The sequence below is a fragment of the Sylvia atricapilla genome, chromosome 3 (genome assembly GCF_009819655.1).
Source record: "Sylvia atricapilla isolate bSylAtr1 chromosome 3, bSylAtr1.pri, whole genome shotgun sequence".
NCBI lineage: Eukaryota > Metazoa > Chordata > Aves > Passeriformes > Sylviidae > Sylvia > Sylvia atricapilla.
The window spans coordinates 83606017-83626900 of NC_089142.1; the positions used below are offsets into that span (position 1 = coordinate 83606017).

Genomic DNA, 20884 nt, shown 5'->3' on the forward strand with positions numbered 1-20884 from the left:
TGTCTAGACTGCTACTTGCATATAACTTGTTTCATGTAGTAATTTATCTGTTCTTTCATGACCTATCTTTTGTCTTTATTGAACTGTCAGGCAAAAATTCTCCCTGAAAGGAAGTTAGAATGCTTAGCAAACACAGTGAGATAAAATTCACTTTTCAATTTTTCTAAACCTCTGTATGAAGTTCATCTTGTATCTAATATCTTGAGTTTCAAAATCTGCATTCTACAACCTAAGCTCCAATGTGTAATTTGTAGCTTCATTTTTCTCCAGTTGTAGATTTATTTTAGAAGGTGCTCTATGGAGAGAAACCCCCTTGAGCTGAGATTACTTTAGGTTGTGGTTAGTGCCATTTAACTCTTGTCGCGGCATCGTGTACACAGTTGCTGCTGACCACCCTTCCATCTCTTCATTCTGTCCAATGCTTCTTCAGGGGAAAAGTGTAATCTGCTGTAAAAGGAAGGCCTTAAAACTAGCTTACTGGAGAATTCAGGAAAACACATGATGCTTCAGCAACACATTTGGGCCTTCACAGTGCAGGGGACCCCAGCACCCGGCTCACTTATTAGCCAGTGTCACAGGTGCTTCTGTAGTGCTTACTGGGTTAGCTTTTCTGAAAATCTGTTCAGGTAGAAATGAAATTGTGTTACAACAAAGTGTTTCTGTTGTGAGTGAGAAAGATCTGGTAAGTGGGAAAGTGATTACAGAAATTGGAAAGAAATTAAATAGTGTCCTTCGTCCTCAATTGTTGTGAGCTTGTGAGCATACACTGAACATGATGGATATTAGGCAGCACAGTCTGCAGAGCATTTGGAAATATTGCCTATTAAAAAAACCCTCTTTTTATGACTTCCTGCTGGGATGTTTTTAAGTGGAATATAGTGGAGAGATTTATTTACAGCTCTGCCTTCTCTCACATCCCCACTACTTCTTTAATGAGGCTTAATATCATTTATCAGAAATAATTATATACACAGATGGAGATTTTCTGATGGATAATGACCTTATTTTGTAAGGTTCTTTCCTTTGATGAAAATGCCCAGGCTTAAATGTCTTTTTGATTTCAGTTTGAGGGTGCATTTTTCTGTGCAATATTTATTTATTTTGCAGCATATTCTGTAAAGTATGCACTGCTCTTAGTACAGCTGTATTTTTCAAAGGCGGATACTTTTCACTGTAATGTGATGATGTACAGCTGTGTTCTGTTCTGAACAGAATTGTGGTAATTCACCAGAAATGAATTGTATTAGGATCATTGTGGTAATTCTTATCCAAGTGTGGGAAAATTTATCTAATCAGGAAGGATCTTCATATTTCATTCCACTCACCTCTCTTTCCTTTTAAGATTTTTAAGGAGAGTCTTGCATCTAGGCATTTGCCACAGTGCTTGAGTCCACAGGGTAAACAGAGGGGACAAAATTGTAGCAAGTCATTTAGGCAATAAATTAAATCATATTACAACAACTGAAGAAAACCACAGAAATCACATGTGTAAGATTCAAACTCTGTATCAGAGAAAGTGAAAAGGTTTTTGTACTTGTTTTTAAATAGCTATTTCCTTTTCTATCACAGAATGAATTATATGGGCCTTGAACTATATTTTGCAGGAGCTCAGCTCGACAGTGTGCGAGTATTTGTGTGGTTTTTTATTATTGTTTTGATTTTATGTGAGAGTTGAATTTGCATTCCTGAGTGTCTTACATATACAGTGAGGTTGTAGTGACTTTCCATCTCCCATTAGCCTCCCACCAGTTCTGAAGAGTCACCTACCACAATGGGTGCTGTGCCTTCTAATATCTCTCCCACTTAGAGGAGAAAGGTAATTCTCAATATTATAATTACAGTCAACAAAAAGGTGTTAAAAATTTATACCCAGAGACAGTGACACAACTTCATTGATTTTTTTTTCTCCTCCTTCACATGTGTTCGATCTCTTATGAAATATTACTAATCATTAATTTTTTTAAATGCTGTTGAAATTGGTGAGGGTGGAATTCTATGGAATTCTTTTCTTTCCCCCCCTCCACAGATACTTCTTGAGTTGCCCATTTCTATCCAAAACCTTCAGGTCTCATCAGTTGCAGTAAATTTTCTGAAATAAACTTGCAGACAAAGAGTAATATTGATCTTGATATATCCATAGTTAGTCTAGAGCTGCATGAGTTTTACTGATCCATTTCTATCAGGTAGTCTAACTTTTGTTCTGCTGCTGCTTTATGTGCAGATAAGTTTCATCTTTTCTCATCTTTTCCTTCTGTCTCCTCCTTTCATTTAGGAGCTCCTAATGGTAGTTATTTCAGCATCAGTCACTATATCAGCCAGTTGCTCTGTCAAACATTTCCTTTTCATAGTGGGTGGGCAAGGTTTTTCATTATTTTTAGCAGACAGGAGAAAATGGATTTGACAATGGCCCTCGCTTCTCTGTCCTTACCTTCAGCCACCAACATTCTTTTAAAAAAAAAAAGAAAAAGGCAGCTTATTAAGCAAGGTTCTATGTATTTTGGTAGAGAAAAGGTCACACTGCACATGGAATAATTTTGCTTAGTTTCAGGCCTTCAGTGCTTTCTTTGGGGCTGTCACATCATTTTTCTGTCACTGTATGAGCAGAGCTAAAGCTGATTCTGTGCAGGTTTGAAATTAACTGTGTTGTTATGTGACAGGAGAAATGTCAGTGTGAAGCACACTCACTCTGGCAGCTTGATCAGATTTGGTATTTCAGTATTTTAGCTTCGGCTGACAGGATTTTATTTTAATTGTGTGCTTAACTTTTCTTGGCCTTCTTGAATAGCAAGAACCACAATTGAAAAAGGACAAAAGGAGTATCTGCTGTTTCTAAAAGAGTTAAATGCTCTTCATTCCTGTGTTGAAGAATTTATAAGAAGATAAACAAAGATCTGAGCTACTGGTATGAATTTGAGCTATTGCACATCAAAACTAAAACACTTTGTCTCGAATGTTTAAATTTGCCAGATACAGTTAGAAAATGCTGTATAAAATCTTTTCTTTTATTAAGCATTTGTGTGCAGTGGAAACAATGAAATACCTCCAGTTATGGAGTAATTTTAGTGAAGTTAATGTACGTTAAGTGTACCAGTCCTGAGCCAAAGATGCAGTAGGTTTCTATAAAATATATCTGGTAGAAAGGTGAGGGATTGTTTTTCTTACTGCACCTATTGGATGTTTATACTCTGAATTTTATTGCTTGTTGAAGCATGACTGTGTAAAAAGCCACATAGGCTATACCACTCAAAAAGTGATGGGTTTTTTTTCTCTTTGGAATAAAATAAAAATATATGTCATTTTTTCCAACATAAATTTGTGGAAAATTGATAAACAAGTGCATTCTTTCTTTGCTTCTTTCTTGCTGAATGGCCTTTTCTCTGACACTATGCAAAAGGTTTCTACCAATTTATAACAGCTTCACGGTTTTTGTATTTTCCTGGGTTTGTGAGTAGAGTCCTAGATGACAGCTTTTCTATGTGTGCTCTGAAAATACTTCACATTTTGAGTTATTATGATGACATCCTTAACTTCAATTTGTGCTTTTTAAGGGGAGTGATTTTTAAAATGACAGTTGTTCTTGGATGTTACTCATTGTATACTTTTGTAAATGCCCTGACTTGGAGAATTCAGCTGCTTATTGAAGTAGGAGTCAGTTTTGTACATCCTATCTTCATTTGCTTTGGGGTTTTTCCAGGTTTTTTTTCAGGGGGGGAAGGTGGGGGAGTGGGGGCTGTGTTTTTGTTTAGTTTTGGATTTGGTTTGGGTTTTTTTCTAATTCAGTCAATGGGGGACTTTGTTTTCTGTCTCATGACTGACTGAAGGTTTTGTGCATACCCATTTCTGTAAGTAGTAAATGTATAAACAGACCACGCTAGTTGCCTGGTTTTGTCTTGCCTGTCACAAATGGTTGTAGAAAGTAATTTGCTTTATTGCTAACCTCATTTATTCTCATACTAATTTCTATGTTTTTTCTCTTACTCAAAAGAATGCAGTAACTAGTAAAATTGTGCCAGGCTACAATGAAGCCCATGTGACCCAATATTAAATTAAACTTATACCCAGACATAACTGAGAAACCTGTAGCTTGGTGATGGTGAATAATTCTAATTTTCTTTATCAACCCATAAGATTGTCATGTATTCTTTCTCATTGTAGTCGATTTTGTGTCTTATGTTAAAGCAAGAGGGGGCACACCTCTAATACAGGATATGCACCTGACTGCTTTTTGATGTTACAGGCATTTTTGGGTTTCTGTGCCACAGAACAAGAGCTAGCTATTTTGTCAGGCTTTTGCTTTTATTAAATTAGATAATAGTAAAAGTTGTTTTACATGGTCAGGGATTTTTTAATTTTTAGCCTTGTTTTCATTCAAAGCTATTTATAAATAGTCTTTTGGTACAGTTTTTTAATGTTAATATTAGCTAACTCAGTTTTTTAGTTCGATTATCATTGAATCTGATTTTTTTAATATTTATCACAAAATACATATATTTTAATATTAATGCAAGCACTTTTTCTCTGGTATTTTGTAAGAATGCTTTCAAATATAAAACCATATTGAGCTGTGGGCTATTTGAGTTGTCTTTTGAGAAATGCCACCAGTATCAGGTGCATACTAATACTGTTAGTACTGGACATAAAGGCAGTTAGAAATTTGAATAAGAAGTGTCATTATCATAATTTCTTTGGTGAAGATACTTCTGTAAGTTTCCAACTATTCCATACAGTCTCAGTTTCATATAAAGAACATATCTGTGTTTTCTAACAAGCAAAGATCTGACACAAAGGTTTATGAAATGAGCACTTCTTTCCTTGTCTGTGGCATGATAATTTTGAAACATAATGAAGATCAAGGATGTTGCACCGCTTTTAATTGTTCTTCTGATTTATAGTCACTTTACATTGCAGAATATCCTAATAGACTGTAGGATACCTACAGTCTCATTTATTACAGTCAAAAGACCCTATGGAGCACAAAATAGAAACACAGTCACATTGGAAAAACATGAGATAGAGCTGCACAGCTATTGAGGCTTAAAAACTGTTTATAAAAACAATATTTAACTGCTGGTTTCAAAAGCACGTTTTACAGTTCAACTTACACCTACAGAGAAGGAGAATATAACATCTATTACTGAGGATAAACAGGTAACAAAGTGTGTCAGTGGTAGGGAAGAAGGTGGAATCTGAATCCTGTCCTCCTTCACTTCAGTATAGTTGTTAAATTTACCATCCACTCAGCAACAAAACAGTCCAGGTTTCATTTCCTTCTCCAAAAGCTTCATGTGGATGAAAAGTACCTAAAGGCAAATCTGTAAAACTAGTTTTTAAAAAGTGGTTTTGTGTTATATAATCCTTGTATCTGTGTAGTAATGACATCACTTAGATGATTGTGCATCTTGCCCATATGGCAGCTGATAAGCAGTTCTTAAGTGTTGGAAAGTTCTTCTGCCTTTTATCCTTAAAAGATAGTGCAGTCTGTGCAGACTGAACTTAAAGAGATTTATGTTCCCATTTGTGTATGTATTGGTGTTCATAATCAATGACTGCCTTCAGAGGCAATTGTGTAGATCAATTAGATTATGTCTCTCCCAGTTCAGGAAATGTACAACTAGGTTAACTGGTTTGGACAGGTTTCCCAAGGTGGATTCTTTCTTGCATTGCAAATGGCCATGAAATGGTTTCTGTCCTGGCTAGAGCACTGCTGTCCAAGGAAATTCAGCTCTTACTACCTTCTTCCAGCCTGTTGCATTCTCTTTAACCCCCTTAGAGGTGAAAGTGTGGCTTATCTGGGAAGGAAGCACCATAGTACCAAAAGCTCAAAGTGGAGTTCCTTTGTCCTTATGTTACTTTGATCAAATGTTATTGAGCTTCAGACTCCTCCACTTATTTGTCATCTTCATTCATTATCTGGCTTGCAGTTTTTGTGTCATCTGAAATTGTTTCAGTGTGTTACTGTAATTTAGATTTTTTTACTCACATGCTAACTTAGATTTGCTCTATTCTGCATCTCTTTCTCTGCACAGTAAGAACATCCAAGTGCCGTTCAAATCTTCCTGATGTGTGTATCCTGGGCTCAAACTTAGTGCTTCTGCAAACATCAAGAAGAGGGGATTAAACACCCTTGTATTTAACTTTTTTCCTGCATGGGAGGCTCTGACTGAGCAGAGTCACTTCGAAGGGCATTCTGATGGACAGTTTAAACATACAGATTTTAGAGTAGTCTAGAGTAGGAAATAACAGCAATATTATTGTGTCCATAGAAATAGAAGCAATATATAAAATTTTACTACTTTGGATAATTAGAGAAATTTGGTTTGAATCTGTTTTTCCAGTCAATATACTTTGAGTACAGCTAACAGTAAGTTACAGAGAGCTGAGGATATCAGAAGCCAAAAACATAGCAACCACATTAACAAGACCTGTTGTATTAATGTATAATAAGGTTTGAGTTATCTTGTTTTGACCTTTATTAATTCTATGTTTGAATTTGCAAACTTGAGGATTCTCAAAATTCTCAAAATTCTTCTGATTTCTTCAGTAAGTTTTAGTATTTTTGCATTTATAATTATCTTCTCTTGGGATTACGTTATCCCTGGGCAGTGGCTGCTTTTGTTTGAAAGAGGAGTTGAAAATGTCAGAAACCATACACTGGAAAAAATAGCAGCAGAAGCTGTTGTGTTATCTGTTAATTGGATATAGAGTAGAAAGATATTTCTGTTCTTCCATTTTAATGTCTTGTTTGTGCTGAGCAAAAAGAGCTTTGCAGCCTTGTGGGTTATGTTAGAAGCTAGACATGTGGCCTTTCACTGTGCACTGAAGTGTTTTATGTAGCACAGTTAAATAACCTTGAAAAATTTACTTTTTTGGCAATGAAGATGCAGATATACCTCGAATCATGTGAAGTTATGAGCCTACCTTTGTGAATAGCCAAGATGGACTGGTGTTCTATTGTTATGACTTCCCTTTTCTTTCTCACACACAGAATTTTAATCAAAGCTGTGAGAAATATACTGTTTCAAACAATACAAATATGCCTGAATTAGCAGTTATGTATACCAAAAGATTCCACATAGTGACTTCCACATAGAACTGCACAGTCAAGCCCACAGTACTGAATTATGCATGACATTTTTAATGGTGGAACAAAAGGAGTAGCAGAAGGAAATGCTGCAAAGTACATGCTGCCTTCACTGGTTATTAGGCACTAGTGTACATGAATGCAAATCCCAAGATACTCTTTATTAAAACTCTGGTGCTGTGCTAGACAAATCAAAGCTGTATGAAAGCCATACTTAATGAGGGAAGAATAAATAACAGGAAACTCTGACAAAGGAAAGTGCAGAATGCATACCAACTTATTGTACTTTAGAGAGTGAGAAATAAAGTTCATACATTTGGCTGGATGCTGAAAGTAAATATTGTGAAATATTTACTTTACAATAATTGAAAAGATTAGTCTTATTTGTTAGTCCACAGTGATGATGCGTCTCACTGTCTATTCAGTGAAAACTGGGAGAATGTAACTAAAATTATTTACAGAAGAGCTGCTGCATTTTAAGAGGCAGCTGTGTCTAAAATCAGTTCATTGAAATTCTCTACCCTTTTGAATTTATTACTTACACACATTCTAGATTGAAACCAGATACTTGGTGTCTGAAAGTAGAGACTGACTTAACAGACCTGCTCTGTAGTGTTTTTGAATATGCAGAAGGTTTCACTAGAAAACTTGGTAAAGATTCTGGTTCAGTATTGATTTTTTTTCCCCAAATGCACTAAACCCTAGACTAAGCATTTTTGAGCCTTTTGCAGTAGTAGTACTAACATAGATCAAGTTGACTTTTTCTAGGCCAGAATATTAAAAAATTGAAAATATTATGTTGTGAAGAATTATTTCTGCTTACTTGACCATTTCTGGTTGTTAAGAAGAGGTTATTGCTTGCTAGTGCTGTCAGGCTTGACACTTTGGTGATGCCGGGATGCTTGATCCATCCATCCAGGATGCTGTATTTTTGGCTAGGAAGGGATCCACCCTGGGACTCCCAGGCCTCCTCACTGCAAAAGCAAGCTTGTCTCTTCTCATATGCAGACTTGACCCTGCAGAGACGTCCCACCACTCCCCTCCTCTTACCGGTGCAGTTCAGCCGTTTCTCACCAGCTCCCTCCTTACCAGCCTGGAGAACCCAACAGTGCCTTGCAATGCTGTCTGTAACATCTGCCAGCTGCTTATGCTGTTGCCTGTCACAAATAGCAATTCCTTAGGTCAGGTTCAGCCGTTTCCCATGTCCTGACGCTTTGCTTAATCTCAGGCCAGGAGCTGATGAGTGCACTCAGTGTTGTCCTGCAGGCCAGGAACTGGATTCTTGGCCATTATAACCACCCATTAAAAGATTACCCATTGCACAGGTATGAAATGGTTTGTGTTGCTGGAGGAACTTCTTGGGAGAACAAAAAACTCAACAGGTTTATTGGTCCTTCTCTGGAGAATTGAGATCTAAACTTCTGTTCCCAAGTGGACTTATTGAAGTCAAATGCACTGAAGTAAGTTCCTCACATCTTTCCCCCTCAACTGCAGAATTTTTTTTATAAGTGTTACAATGCTATGAGTATTTCAGGATAGACAAAGTTGCCTGAGACCTGAAACTTTTGTGAGAAAGAGAAACTAAGGAAAGCTTCAAGATGGAGCATCCCAGGGAGAAGTAAAAATAGTTTACTAACAAGCCAGCTTTAAAATACATGAAAAAGTAAAATCATTCCCACAGTCACAGTGTGGCTTTCCAGATATGCAAAGATGGGGGGGGAGGGGAAAAGGAAAAAGTAGTTTTAGTATTTTTCAGTGCATGAAGACCTAATGTTAAAGGTTATCTGGTTAGTACTAAGCTCTGTTATATTGGCAGCAAGTATTACTGTACCACCAGCAATTTAGTGCAGACTTGATTATTGGTAGTTTGATAGCCAAACTCTAGTAGATCTAACTCAATTTCAGGCTCCCTAGCATTTTCCCATTTATTATAATATCCAATTTTCAAAGCTATGATGTGTTATTACCATTGGTAATGCTACTGTCAGTTTGTCTTGGCTTCCCTGCATGGAGTTTTTATTTTTTTTTTTTTTTTACTGCAAGTCACTGTGTACACTCAATCGGTTGCTATTTTAACAAGATCTCTGGAGAACTCCTCAACAATGATGCATGTAAAGATAAAAGGCAGAAAGCAATTTACTACCAAGCCAGGTGCCAGATGAGTGGGCAAGAGTCCAGAGCCAAAAAACCTTAAACATGGAAAGAGCTTGTTAGCATATGCTTGTGCCACACTTAGAACACATAACGAGAACAAGGTAAGGGGCACAGTTGTTATCTCACTGGCGTCAGTAACAAGGTTTGATATCAGAGAAGTGATCACTTTGTCCCTTGTGTTACTTGTGGGTCACTTAAATACATTTCTAGCATTGCAATTACGGTGTATATTTTCCTAAAAATGCCTCTTGAAATATTTATAAAATATATTTTAAAAAGTGTAACTTTGTCCCAAGTTTTCATCTATTTTTTTTTTTTACCACAAAACATTCAGATTCATCTGGGAAAGAAGTACTGAGAGTAGAGCTACTTCCATATGTACTGTCCAAAGACAAGTGCTCCTCCATGTTTTATGTTCCTCAGTATAATCATGATCTGGTTGTAAATATTAAATATGGGTGATGTTTTGAGACATACCATCTTCTCTGTTTCCAGGTGGGCCATGCACAGGTACAGCTCATGCCTCGTTAACCACACCAACCAAAAGATCTTGTGACTCAGGTATGTGTTTTGTGGGATCGAAGAATTAGGTTTTGCACTGTATTTAGCAGTGATAGTTTAATAGTAAAGATTAATAACCATATCTGGCAAATGCCAGATGCAAATAAATATTGTTGTTTTGCTGACAGAAATGTACATATAAAAGGATTAGTATGGCAGATAGTTCATCTGAGAATCCTGTTAAACATAATTCTATAAATACACTCTGTTTTCAGTTAATCTTTGTAAAAACAAGATATACAGGAGTAATCAGTTTGTCTAATGATTGTGACAGTGTTTTGGAAATCCTGCCCTTGAAATGCAAAGTGTTAAGTAGAAAACTGTTCTAAATACATTGACTTTCCCTGATTGAAGATGAAGTATAGACAGCTGATCTTTGCATCAAGACTAAATTTTACTTTCTTTGGGTCCTTTCAATGACTTTACTTCTATGTGCAGGATGTAGATGGATAATGTCTTACAGAGCTGGTATTACTAGTGACATGTTAGGTCATTGCCAGGCTGAAATCACTGCTTCTGCATGAGATCTGTCCTGAAGAACCATATGTGCACTCGCTCAGTCAGGCAGCGAAGTTACCTGCATTGGTTCAGGTCTGCTCCAGGCTTTGGTTTTGGGTGGATTGAGAAGAACTCACACGATCCTTTCCACCAGGATCACTGTTGGAAGCAGTAATGTCCTGGGGAGTGGTGGGTGTGTAGGTAGTGGTAATGTTCTTGGGAGTCTTTGTTTCCAAAATAATTTTTGCTTATATTTGCATTTATGTGCAGAAAGAAAGGGTATTCCAGTTTGAGTAAGGACTCTTGCTCTTTAAGGAGTTTGAGGGAAATTTCCTCTGAAGTCATTCTTTTATAAAGTGTTCCAACCTCCTGTTTGTTGAGCTGAACTGTAGTTATTCCATAGGTGAGTGTTGTTAGCTTGCACCAGATGTGTGGTGATACAAGCTGGCTTGTTCTGCAATAAAGCAAGGTTACAGAGAAGCTGCATTACCTTGCTCTTGGTGCAGGTGCAGCCCTCTCAAGTAACATAGTGATAATCTGTCACAGTTGTTTGCCAAAGAACTGAGTTTGGAACTGGAAGGTAGCTTTTCAGAGCAGGAAGACTGAATTTTCTTTTCTATGTAGCCATGGAGGTGGATCTAAACAAGATGGAATATTTGCCACTATATCCCTTGCAAACTAATCTGCTTTGCTCATGGTATTACTAAATTGTGTTTTCTTTATATGTTAGCTGTTGTAATGTTCAGCTGGTTTTGATGGCAGAGTAATTTAAAAACTTGCTATGATGCTACTGATACAATAAACTGAGAGTACCATTGGAAATTTTTTATGTGTGCTTAGCAAAAATAAATGTAAGTTCATTATTTGGAGTGTCAAATGGGACCAGTAAAAGCTCCTTGGAGTAAAGCAAATGAAACCATAAGACATAGAGAAAAATGTCTTGGCTAACTTTAACTTTGTTCCGTAGTTCTCTTTTTCAGTTTGTGCTCTTGTTTGGTCTGTACATGCTTCTTTTTCATTTAGTGTATTTTTTAAGAAAATGAGGAGATTACCTTAATTTGATAGTACAACTTTAATCTTCAGTCAACTAAATCTACTGATTTTGTATTACCTCAATTTCCCTTGAGGTTTTTACATTATTTGCTCAGTTATCTACCTACTGTCATTATGAATAGTACTCTTACATGAATAAACCTGGTATGAGGAGTTAGTTTTCTTCTCCAGATCTTGAATTTTTAGGAAACGTTCATTTTTAAAATAAATTACCATGAGAATGGACAAGAAAACATTTGCTATAAAATATTACCCAGAAGTGCTGTGGGCATCTTCAGGCATGAGCAGCATACCATATAGGTGAACATTTCCTAGGATTTAACCACAAGGCCAAAAATTAGCCCCATTATTTACTGTGAAGAAAATTAATTCTATCCTAGCCAAACCCTGCAGATTCTTTCAGACTAGAATCACTTCAGCTTCCTAGGAAGCTACTTAAATGATGCAAGCAGTATTTGTCAAGCAGTATTTGTAAGTGTTCTGTTTCTCTTCTGCTTGGAAGAGCTTTGAAGAAAAAAATTTTATGTTGCATTTTATCTGTGTAATTCTGTTCACCCTTCAAGCATAGTTTTGCCCCAAAGTTTCCTAAATCAGCATTTGAGACAGAAAATTAGAAATTTGACTTACTTATCTTATATGTAGGTTTCCATCAGAATATTAAGGAAGGAGACAAACCTTTCATAATTTAACAGCATGAGTGTAACAATTGAAGAAAGATCAAAACAATAAATCTGCCAAGGTACAGGGAAAGTTCTTATAGAGAAAAAAGAGGTTTTACCTAATGCACTTGTCAACCTGCATGCTGTAGGAGCTGTTCTGATAAAAAATAGTATTATGACACCAAAGAGTGGGGTTTTTCCTCCTGTTCACCAGAATCATCACTGTGGTAAAAGCATTTCTATTCCAGTGTACCCACAGGACAAGGATTATAATGAAAAGAATGAATAAAGCCTTGCAGTCATTAGTTTGGATGATGCCTCAAAGGCTTCTGAGCACCAGCAGTCTGAGGATTTTGTAGGAAGAAAGATGGGACTGTGTGGCCCAGTGTATAGCTTCTTATGTATTTGATTTGTTTCTTAATGGCTGGGTAATGTGATGATTGATGGCAGGTACTGGGAGGCTTGCTCTAGTCTGCAGGGCATCCACATCCCATTTGTATCAGGTGCCCATGTTGGGAAAGTGCAGTACCAAGTAACATATTATTAGTCTTGTTTTTCTGCTGTACAGCTTCAGTGACAATTTACTACACAACTCTGAACAGACAGATTTTATAATATTTTTATGCAGCTTAAAGAAACTTGGAAAAAATTGATGGAGCTGTGTGAGTGTGCTCAATTAAGTTTTAATTGTGCAGTAGAGAAGGTGATAGAAACAGGCGGATAAAATGTGATAATGATACAGTCGATTCATACATTATATCCATAAAGTTGGTGAGGTTTAAGTACTTTATTTCTCAGTAGCAGTTCATGAGAAATGTGCATCTGTAATATTTTGTACAGTTATATATGTAGATAGCTCACATTTTATGAGAATATCTGTGGTAGATTGGTGTCGTGGTGTTTATATTGTACAAGATGAGAACCTGCCTCTTCTCTCTGTGTGTTTTCTAATTTAAAATTTGAGTCTAGAAGATGGAAATAATTATTTCACTGCTTGAGTAAAGCAGTTAAACAGGGCTGTGGTCCTTTTTGAGGTTTTGAATTTATTGATGTTCCTGTACTAAGATATCTGTTTGTTTGTAACAGTGCCAGGAATCCAAATGCTTTGAGGTTGAACGTCCACAATTGAGAGGACAGCCTTTAAGGAGTTATAGGGAAGTCAAGTTGTGGAAATAGAAGTACACAGATTTTGAGCCTGAGCCAAAACCATGAAATCATTACATTGATATGATCATCTTCTTAATCAAACCTTATGTGTTGAGTAAGGACAAAAGGACCTCATCCACCACTAATTAGATTTTCTTTTTTTAATTGCTCTAAAGTGTTAATCTCCTGAGCAAAAAATACACGAAAGATTACTGGAGGGGGTTCAATACCACTAAACCAACTCGGAGGTCTGTTTTTCTTTGGTGTTTCAAGGGGCTATTAAGGTATTCTTTAGTGTTTGACTTCTGGAGGGCACTGTGTTGAAATCCAGTCTTCTTGGAGCTCTTTCACCTACATGATAGAACAGCCTTTGAGCAGCATAGTAAATCACCCAGCCCTAGCAATAATAGTGCCCATTAGGGACGCTCTTCCCCCTCCCTCTGCTCAGTTTCCGGCTGTACTAATAGAGCAGCACATCAAGCAAGGCTGTAAATAAAAGTTACAACCTAATAGGTGCGTGCTGAAGTGGAAGGACGGGAGCTGAGGCATGGAGGCCTTATTGCTGCTCATCAGCAATTACAAACAGGATGAAGTGCCTGGGACTGGCACTGATGTAGCAGGAGCTGATAGAGGCTGGGAGATGACGCCGTACCGTGATCAGATGATGTATGTTGATGGCTTTTTACTGCCTCAGCTTATTGCCTATTTCTGTGACATGCTGGATTATCTGTTCTGTGCTCCCATATCTATCTGGATGGACAGATTGGTTTCCTCTCCACCTGGTTATCTTAAGAGCCTTCTCAAAGTGTTATGATTATTGTAGATTTAAATTCTCCTAGTGGTAAGGATCATAATAGTCATAGCAGTAAACAAAATTAAGGACTTGCTCTAATTGTGTGATTTATTTCCACTCTTACCTTTCTCAGCTTTACAAAGCCACCCTTGTTCATTAAAAACAGTGGATGTGGTTCACCTGAACTTTCTTTTCCACTGAAGGCATCCCATGATTTTAGACTAATTGAGTTAGTTGGAGAAGCCAAAGTGATGCATTTGGGGTCGATACATCAAAAAGTTTGTTGAAAGTCAGCTCTAGCTGTGATGATCCTTGCCTCTGAGTTTAAAAACTTCAGCTGTTCCTGGGAAGGTTTATAAGAGCTTGTTAGCACACAATAATTGGTAATATTTTTTTTGTAAAAAAGTCTTTCTTGATTTTTATCTGTCACAGTCTAGCACATTTCTGTGCTAGACATCTAAATCATTGCTTTACTAAACTGCAGTGAAAAAAATGCCTTGAATTTTAGTCCATATTTGCTTTGATCTGAAGAGAAGTTTTGCAAGCATCTTCGTAGTTCATACATTAATCACTCATGCTGTTTACTTTTGAAGAGAATTTTCTTCCAAGTAGTAGAAAAAACACAGCATTCAGAAATGAAAAGGCGTGCAGCAGCATGACAGCATATGAAAACAGTGACTCCTGTCCTGTCTGTTCAGTACAGGCAGGATAAAATAAATAGATTATTTTTCTATCATCTTATGGTATTAGCAGGAATACTTTTATTTGCCTGTATTAAAGTACATTAAACTAGGATGAATAGAAACTTTTTACAGTGTGACTTTGAAACTAACTTTCACACATTTAGTGGCTTCTAGGTTTATCTTTTCTTTGCATTGATCATCAAGTAAAGAAACTAGATAGTTGAGGTGGCCAAAGCGATGAAAAATGTATCATGGCTGTGAAAGCCCACTTTCACATGCTGTATAGATAAATTACAAATACTCAAGAGTCATGCCAGTAGCTTTTACTTAGGATTAACTCCTTTTTCCTACCATTCCGTTGAAGTTATTCTTGAAAGGACTGTCAGCCTTAAGAAGTAAAATTACTGTTGTGGAATAAGATAAATGGATGGACACGATAACTTACATGCTTATTAATGCTTCCCATTTTATAATGCTTCCCATTTTATTTTATTCCCCACAAGTACACTAACTCACATCAGTTCTCTTAGGAGCTTGTAAGGCAGTCTTGCATGATCTCCAAAAAAGAAAACTCCTGGGTATAAAAACAGTTTATTACTTAAAATAAATTGTAAAAAAGGAAAATAGCAAAAAGGAGAGAGAAATATCCGGCTTTTACCAGACAGTTCCTGAGCAGCAGCCCCTGGCTAGCTTTGCCCCCAGTTTGTATGCTGATCATGACACCATAACGGATGGAACAGGCAGTGGGGTCAGCTGTTTGTGCCCTCCAGCCCCTCTCACTTGTGGGATGAGAAGCTGGAAAGCCCTTAATCTGTGTAAACACTGCGTAGCAACACCTAAAACATCAGTGTGTTAACATCATTATTTTCATCCCAAATCCAAAGCACACCACTCTACCTGCTTTTAGGAAGAAATTTCCAGTGGAAACCAGGACACTACATCATGCAGAGAGTGGTATTTGATGTATGCTGGTGTGAGTGGCAGAAATGTGCAATAATTCAGGTAGATTTTGGTTATTCAGAGATTCATAGGTTATAAGAATCAACCATTTCTTCCTTGTGGAGCGGAAAAAACCCAACTCAGTAAAATAGAAGCAAAAAGCAATAATCAAAATCTCTCTGTGGTTGAAGAATGAGGGCCTCCTGGCCTGTGTGAGCTCCCAGCAGGTGCTGAGACTCACACCTCTGTGTACCTCATAGTACTCCCAGCTGTCTGAGGTCAGTTCAAGTTCAGCATCCTAACGGAAAATGTCCGCCAAGTACTTTAAACAGTTATTCACCCTATCTTTGTTTATCCTCTCAAATCACCCAAATTCGTCTTCTTTTATCCTTTGTGCAGTTCAGATAAGCCCTTGAAACTTTTTCATTTTTTACTAAATAACCCCTTTAAGACTGTCTGGGTTTGTGTAAGTCCATTCCTCAGCTTTCACTTGTCTTTATCTCTTTTTGCTCCTTTTATTTCAAAATTTTCATCTGTTTTCATTTCCATATTCTGAATCCCACAAAAAAGAACAACTTGGAAGAAAATGTACTTGGGTCAATAGGACAGGATGATCCCTTGAGAGGAGTTTACATTGAATTGTCAGCAAGAAAGAAAATTATTTTGAATGTCAAACTAAAGGTACCAGATGATAGGAACAAACAACTGGATTAACTGTGTTAGAAACAGTATAGCGGGTTGTTTAAGAGATTTTTCCCCTCTAGTTGGCACTGGAATAGGTACCCTCAGAGGCTGTGAAGTCTTAGTCTTTGAAAATTTTTGAAAATGGACCAGACCCTGACCAACCTGATCCAATTTCTTTGATGTTTTGCTCTGCATCAAGGAGGATACTGAACTGCATGACCTCCGGAAATCCCTTCCAACCCAATTTTTTCAGTGACACTAATGGAAAACAAATACGATATGAGTATTTAGAGATACTTAGTCTAACCTCAGTAGCATTCATAGCACTTAATGAGAACTGAGGTCTGGAAGTACTGGCAAGCATTGAGTGCTTCAAGCACTGTGGAGAAGAGCCAGGAGAGAGACTCTTGGAAAGGTGGGACGGTTGGGATGGTCATTGCAAAGCAAAGTGCTGGGAGAGCAGTCCATGCAGCACTGTTCTCTTGGGCCTTGAGCAGGATAATGACCTGTGCTTTCATAAATGAGATTTTCCTGTCCTGAAAAAACATGTGCTGCTGCTCTCAGCATTTTCTCACGTTTTCTCTGTAGGCTGATGTTTTTCAGTCTAAATGGTGAAATTGTTGCCAAATACAGAAGTATGCAATTAAAAGGTCATTGTCTTAAAATTCAGATATTACCACCTCTTTTTACCAAAGTCTTAGGGAATGATGACAAAGGATTTGTCTTCAGTTTGTTGAAACTGAAGAGCAAGTACTTTGGCCTTTATGTAAATTTTAGTTAAAATGTAACTTTTTTAGTGGTTTCATGCCATGTTTAGTTTTCAGAACTCTCAAGATCTCTATGGTCAATTAAATGATTTCTGACAGTAGGTATATAGTATGAAAGAATATACATCTATTACCCTTACTTAACATTGTTCTCCTAACAGCTCTGAACTCCTTGTTTTATAACCAGAGACTGCTGGAAAAATTTCATCTCAAAACTTTAAACAAAGCACATCTCCATTAATTTCAAGGGTAAAGAAATCAGGGTTGTACATCTTGCATTTCTCAGCTACACTTTACTGGAAGAGGATTTGGTAAGCCTAAGGTTTGTTTTAATTTTGACAGTGTGGAGAATGTCGCAAAGAATAGTTGAGATCATTAACTTTAAAGACCTGGCTCCTGTCAGGCTGAAGAATTAAATTGATTTTACCTCAGCAGTCAGCACCCTGATCTGATCTGTTCAGATCAGACAGCTTCCTTACAAGTATGCTTTAGCAAATGAGACACATAATTTTAAATTTCTAATTATAAACTTCTCGTTTAAAATTTTAAAATTGTTACTTTACTGCACTGGAGATTTTTTAATGAAATTAAGCATTAAATAACTGGCCTGAAATATATTTGAAACAAATAGCCACTTACATTTACTTTTTAATTCAGTTTTATTTTTTTACTATATTTAAGCACGTGTAACCTGCAGGGAGCAAATCCATGATTCCTGCTGTACTTTTTGATGTGAATGCCCCAAGGGTTTCATCCAGCTCTTGGTGAAGTTCTCTATTCTGACTATTTCAATGAGCATCAGACAACTTCTAAGAACAGTTTTCAGTATTTTCATTTAGACGATAGTTTTCATAAGGACTTCAAAAATACATGAAGGTAATTTTAAAGCCTTTTGGAAGTATTCTTTAGTCTGTTGAATATACACAGGGAAAGTGTATCTTCCTAGGAAGTGAGGAAGTTACTTGTGTGACAGTTCTGTGACCATACAATTGATGTCTTTTTCCTGTTCCAAATTATTTCTGTAACATGAACTTTGAGGATTAATGATTAGTAAGAGCAACATTTTGGAGAAAAAGAGGATTGAAGAAGAGCTGGGTGTTAGATACAAGACAGTGCATGTACTGTTGCATCCTCCAAGTTTCTCTGATCTGTTTTTCCTCTCCCTGGGTGTTTGGTTCAGGTTAGTGTGGAAACTTCCAAAATACCTCCTTTCAGTAAGAACTGCCTTGTAAACCAGCCTGACTTCTGGTTCTGGCGGACTGTAGACACCCATCAGGTATACAGGAATTGTGTCCTATGCCAGGGCTGATTGTTTCTTACCACCAAAAAAATTGCTAGAAAAAGTAACACAGTCAAAATACAAACTGATTGTTAAGCTTTATTTAAAGTAACAGAATTAAAACTAAGCGTACTTTGAAGATGGATTAGCTGTACATTTCAGAACCTTCTCAAAATGCATTCAGAAAAATTTTTATCAAAATACAAGAGCTCTTAGAGTTTTTTCCCTTGACATTAATCAGGTACTATCCTTGGAACTATAGTCTCTCATGGCAAGATTTCTGTTACTAATGGCATCACTGAAGTTCTGCAGTTAAAGACAAATCAGTTTTTTTCAAAGATAAATATTGGTAAGTATTTTTTCCACTGCTAGCAGGCAAGAGTTCTTTACAATTCCTCTTCTGAATATCTCTCTTAGCCTTGGAAAACCCTCATTATACCAGTGGGGGAAGGGTCTACTAAGGAAAACTCTGTATATGAGTGAAAAGTAACAGAGCAAATATTTTCTATATAGAACTGGTTTTAGGCTATTAGTTTGAAGAATTACCTTCCTGAATACTGTATACCATCTGATTGATGAGGACGTAGCTAGAGTATACCACTAGGATTTGGAAGCAGAGCAGTACTACTTATTTATGCATGCTGGAGCTGACTAGCAGATATGAAATATTTATAGCATTATCTATTCTTGCTAATCATATTTTAGAGAATTTCACAAAGCATAAGAAGGTTCTCATTGAAGTCAGCAAAACCAAAACTATGATATTGCTGAATGCTTTTAAATTTCCTATTTTATCAGAACCAATGTGAGCTTATTTATGTGTATTTCTGCATACATATTCAGATATGTAAATATGCATATTTGAGTACTACTAAGCAGTCTTCAGGTGCTGTGGAATGGCCAGGATGTCCATGATTTGTCTTCATAGGTTCTTCATCTTGTAATTACTGTTAGGACTTTCTTCTTCCTATTTGTGTCTTGCCTTTCCATTTAGTTATTCGTACATGTGCATTATCCTTTCACTTAATAATCTTGTTCTGATTATCCAGGCCATTTAGGATGTCATTTGTTCTCCAGCTCCAGAATTGGCCTTTGTCCCTCTCCCAGCCCTAGCCCTGTACTATTAAAGTACATAATTTAATAACAAGAAAAGAAGTTCAAATTGACACCATAAATTTTTTTGGTTTTGTTTTTGTTTTTTTGAGTTTAGTGTTGTGACCCCTTTTTCTCTTCTGGTGTTTTCGAGGTTCATTCTTAATAATAGTCTAAATATATGAAGATGAGGTGCTGCTTATGAGCCATTGTAAAAACTCCCACCAACAACCTAAACCAGCTTCCCTTAGCATCGTAAGAATAGTATCAAGCTTCTACCCTGCATCAATTGCCCCCAGTAATCAAGACAGTGGGAATTCAACCTCATGCCTGTACGCACCACCAGTCGCTCTGTGTATGTATGATGTTGCTGTCGGCAGCTGTTTTTAAACATGTTCTTCAGGTGTTTACCCTTGGAGCACGAGATGAACAGCAGGCCAGGACTGTCCAACCTGTTCTCTCTTCACAAGCTCATCTTTTGTGGCTCTGGAGGTTTGCAGACTTCTCCCATGGGTGTAATTCAGGAAAGGAGCCCCACTCACGTAGTGTTCTAAACAAACAATCTCCTTCTGCCAGCCAGCAGCAGTAGAGGTGGCCATTGCCTTAGGAAATGTTTTAACTAACTGAAATGCCTGAAGTTAATCCATCCAAGGAACTGTGTGGGACAAGTGCCTGAATACATTTAAATATGTGCTTGTTTGAAGCAATCTGGTATATATAAGTAAAAATGTTTGAGAAATAAATTAACATTTCTATTAACTAAAGACATGCTGACATCAGAGAGTATGGAGGAAGTAATGCAAAAGCTTAAATGTAAACCAGATGTAGTACAGGAGCCTAAATATGAGATGAAAACTAATTAGCTTTTCACATAATTTAACAATTATGAATTTTATTGACAGGAAAGGATAATAGCCATTTTCACACTTTTTCCAATTTAGCTGAGCTAAAATGCATGCAGGAGCCTATGTAGTTCACTATTTGTCATATATTTTCAACATGCATTAGATTAGTCTCTTCTGTTTCATTAGAGATGGTAGTTAACACCTTCATTAAGTTATACTGCAGCATAGTGTACTTCCTTTTTCCAGGTGATAATACTGACAACATGGGTTTAGAGGAGAACAAAAAATGTGAATGGGGGGAAGGAATTAGTATATAATTTTAGATTTTATTTTCCTATCCATGAATCTTGGAAGTAAGAAAGGCTGAGGGTGATCCAACCTCCCTACTCAGAGCAAAGTCACCTAGACCAGGCTGTGGGGCCTGTGTTCAGTCAGGTTTTCAAGGATGGAGCTTCCACAAACCCACCTGGGCAACTTGTGCCAGTGTGTGGTCTCCCCTACAGTAAGAAAGCATTTTCTTATGTGCAAGTGGAAGGTTACCCAATCTATATGTATGGTTATACCCCCACACTTGTCTGTTTCCCTGAAATCATAGTGATTAATACTCATTCAGTCACATACATACATATATATGTATATCCTCTTCTCGA

General features: G+C 37.1%; 1 protein-coding gene across 1 annotated transcript in view; it reads left to right on the forward strand.

Annotated features, from left to right (window-relative positions):
• Positions 1-20884, forward strand: part of ZFAND3 (zinc finger AN1-type containing 3) — a 133321-nt gene that overhangs the window by 87174 nt on the left and 25263 nt on the right. The window contains 1 exon segment of the mRNA XM_066316021.1: positions 9731-9796. Within this exon segment, the coding sequence (XP_066172118.1) occupies positions 9731-9796 (66 nt within the window).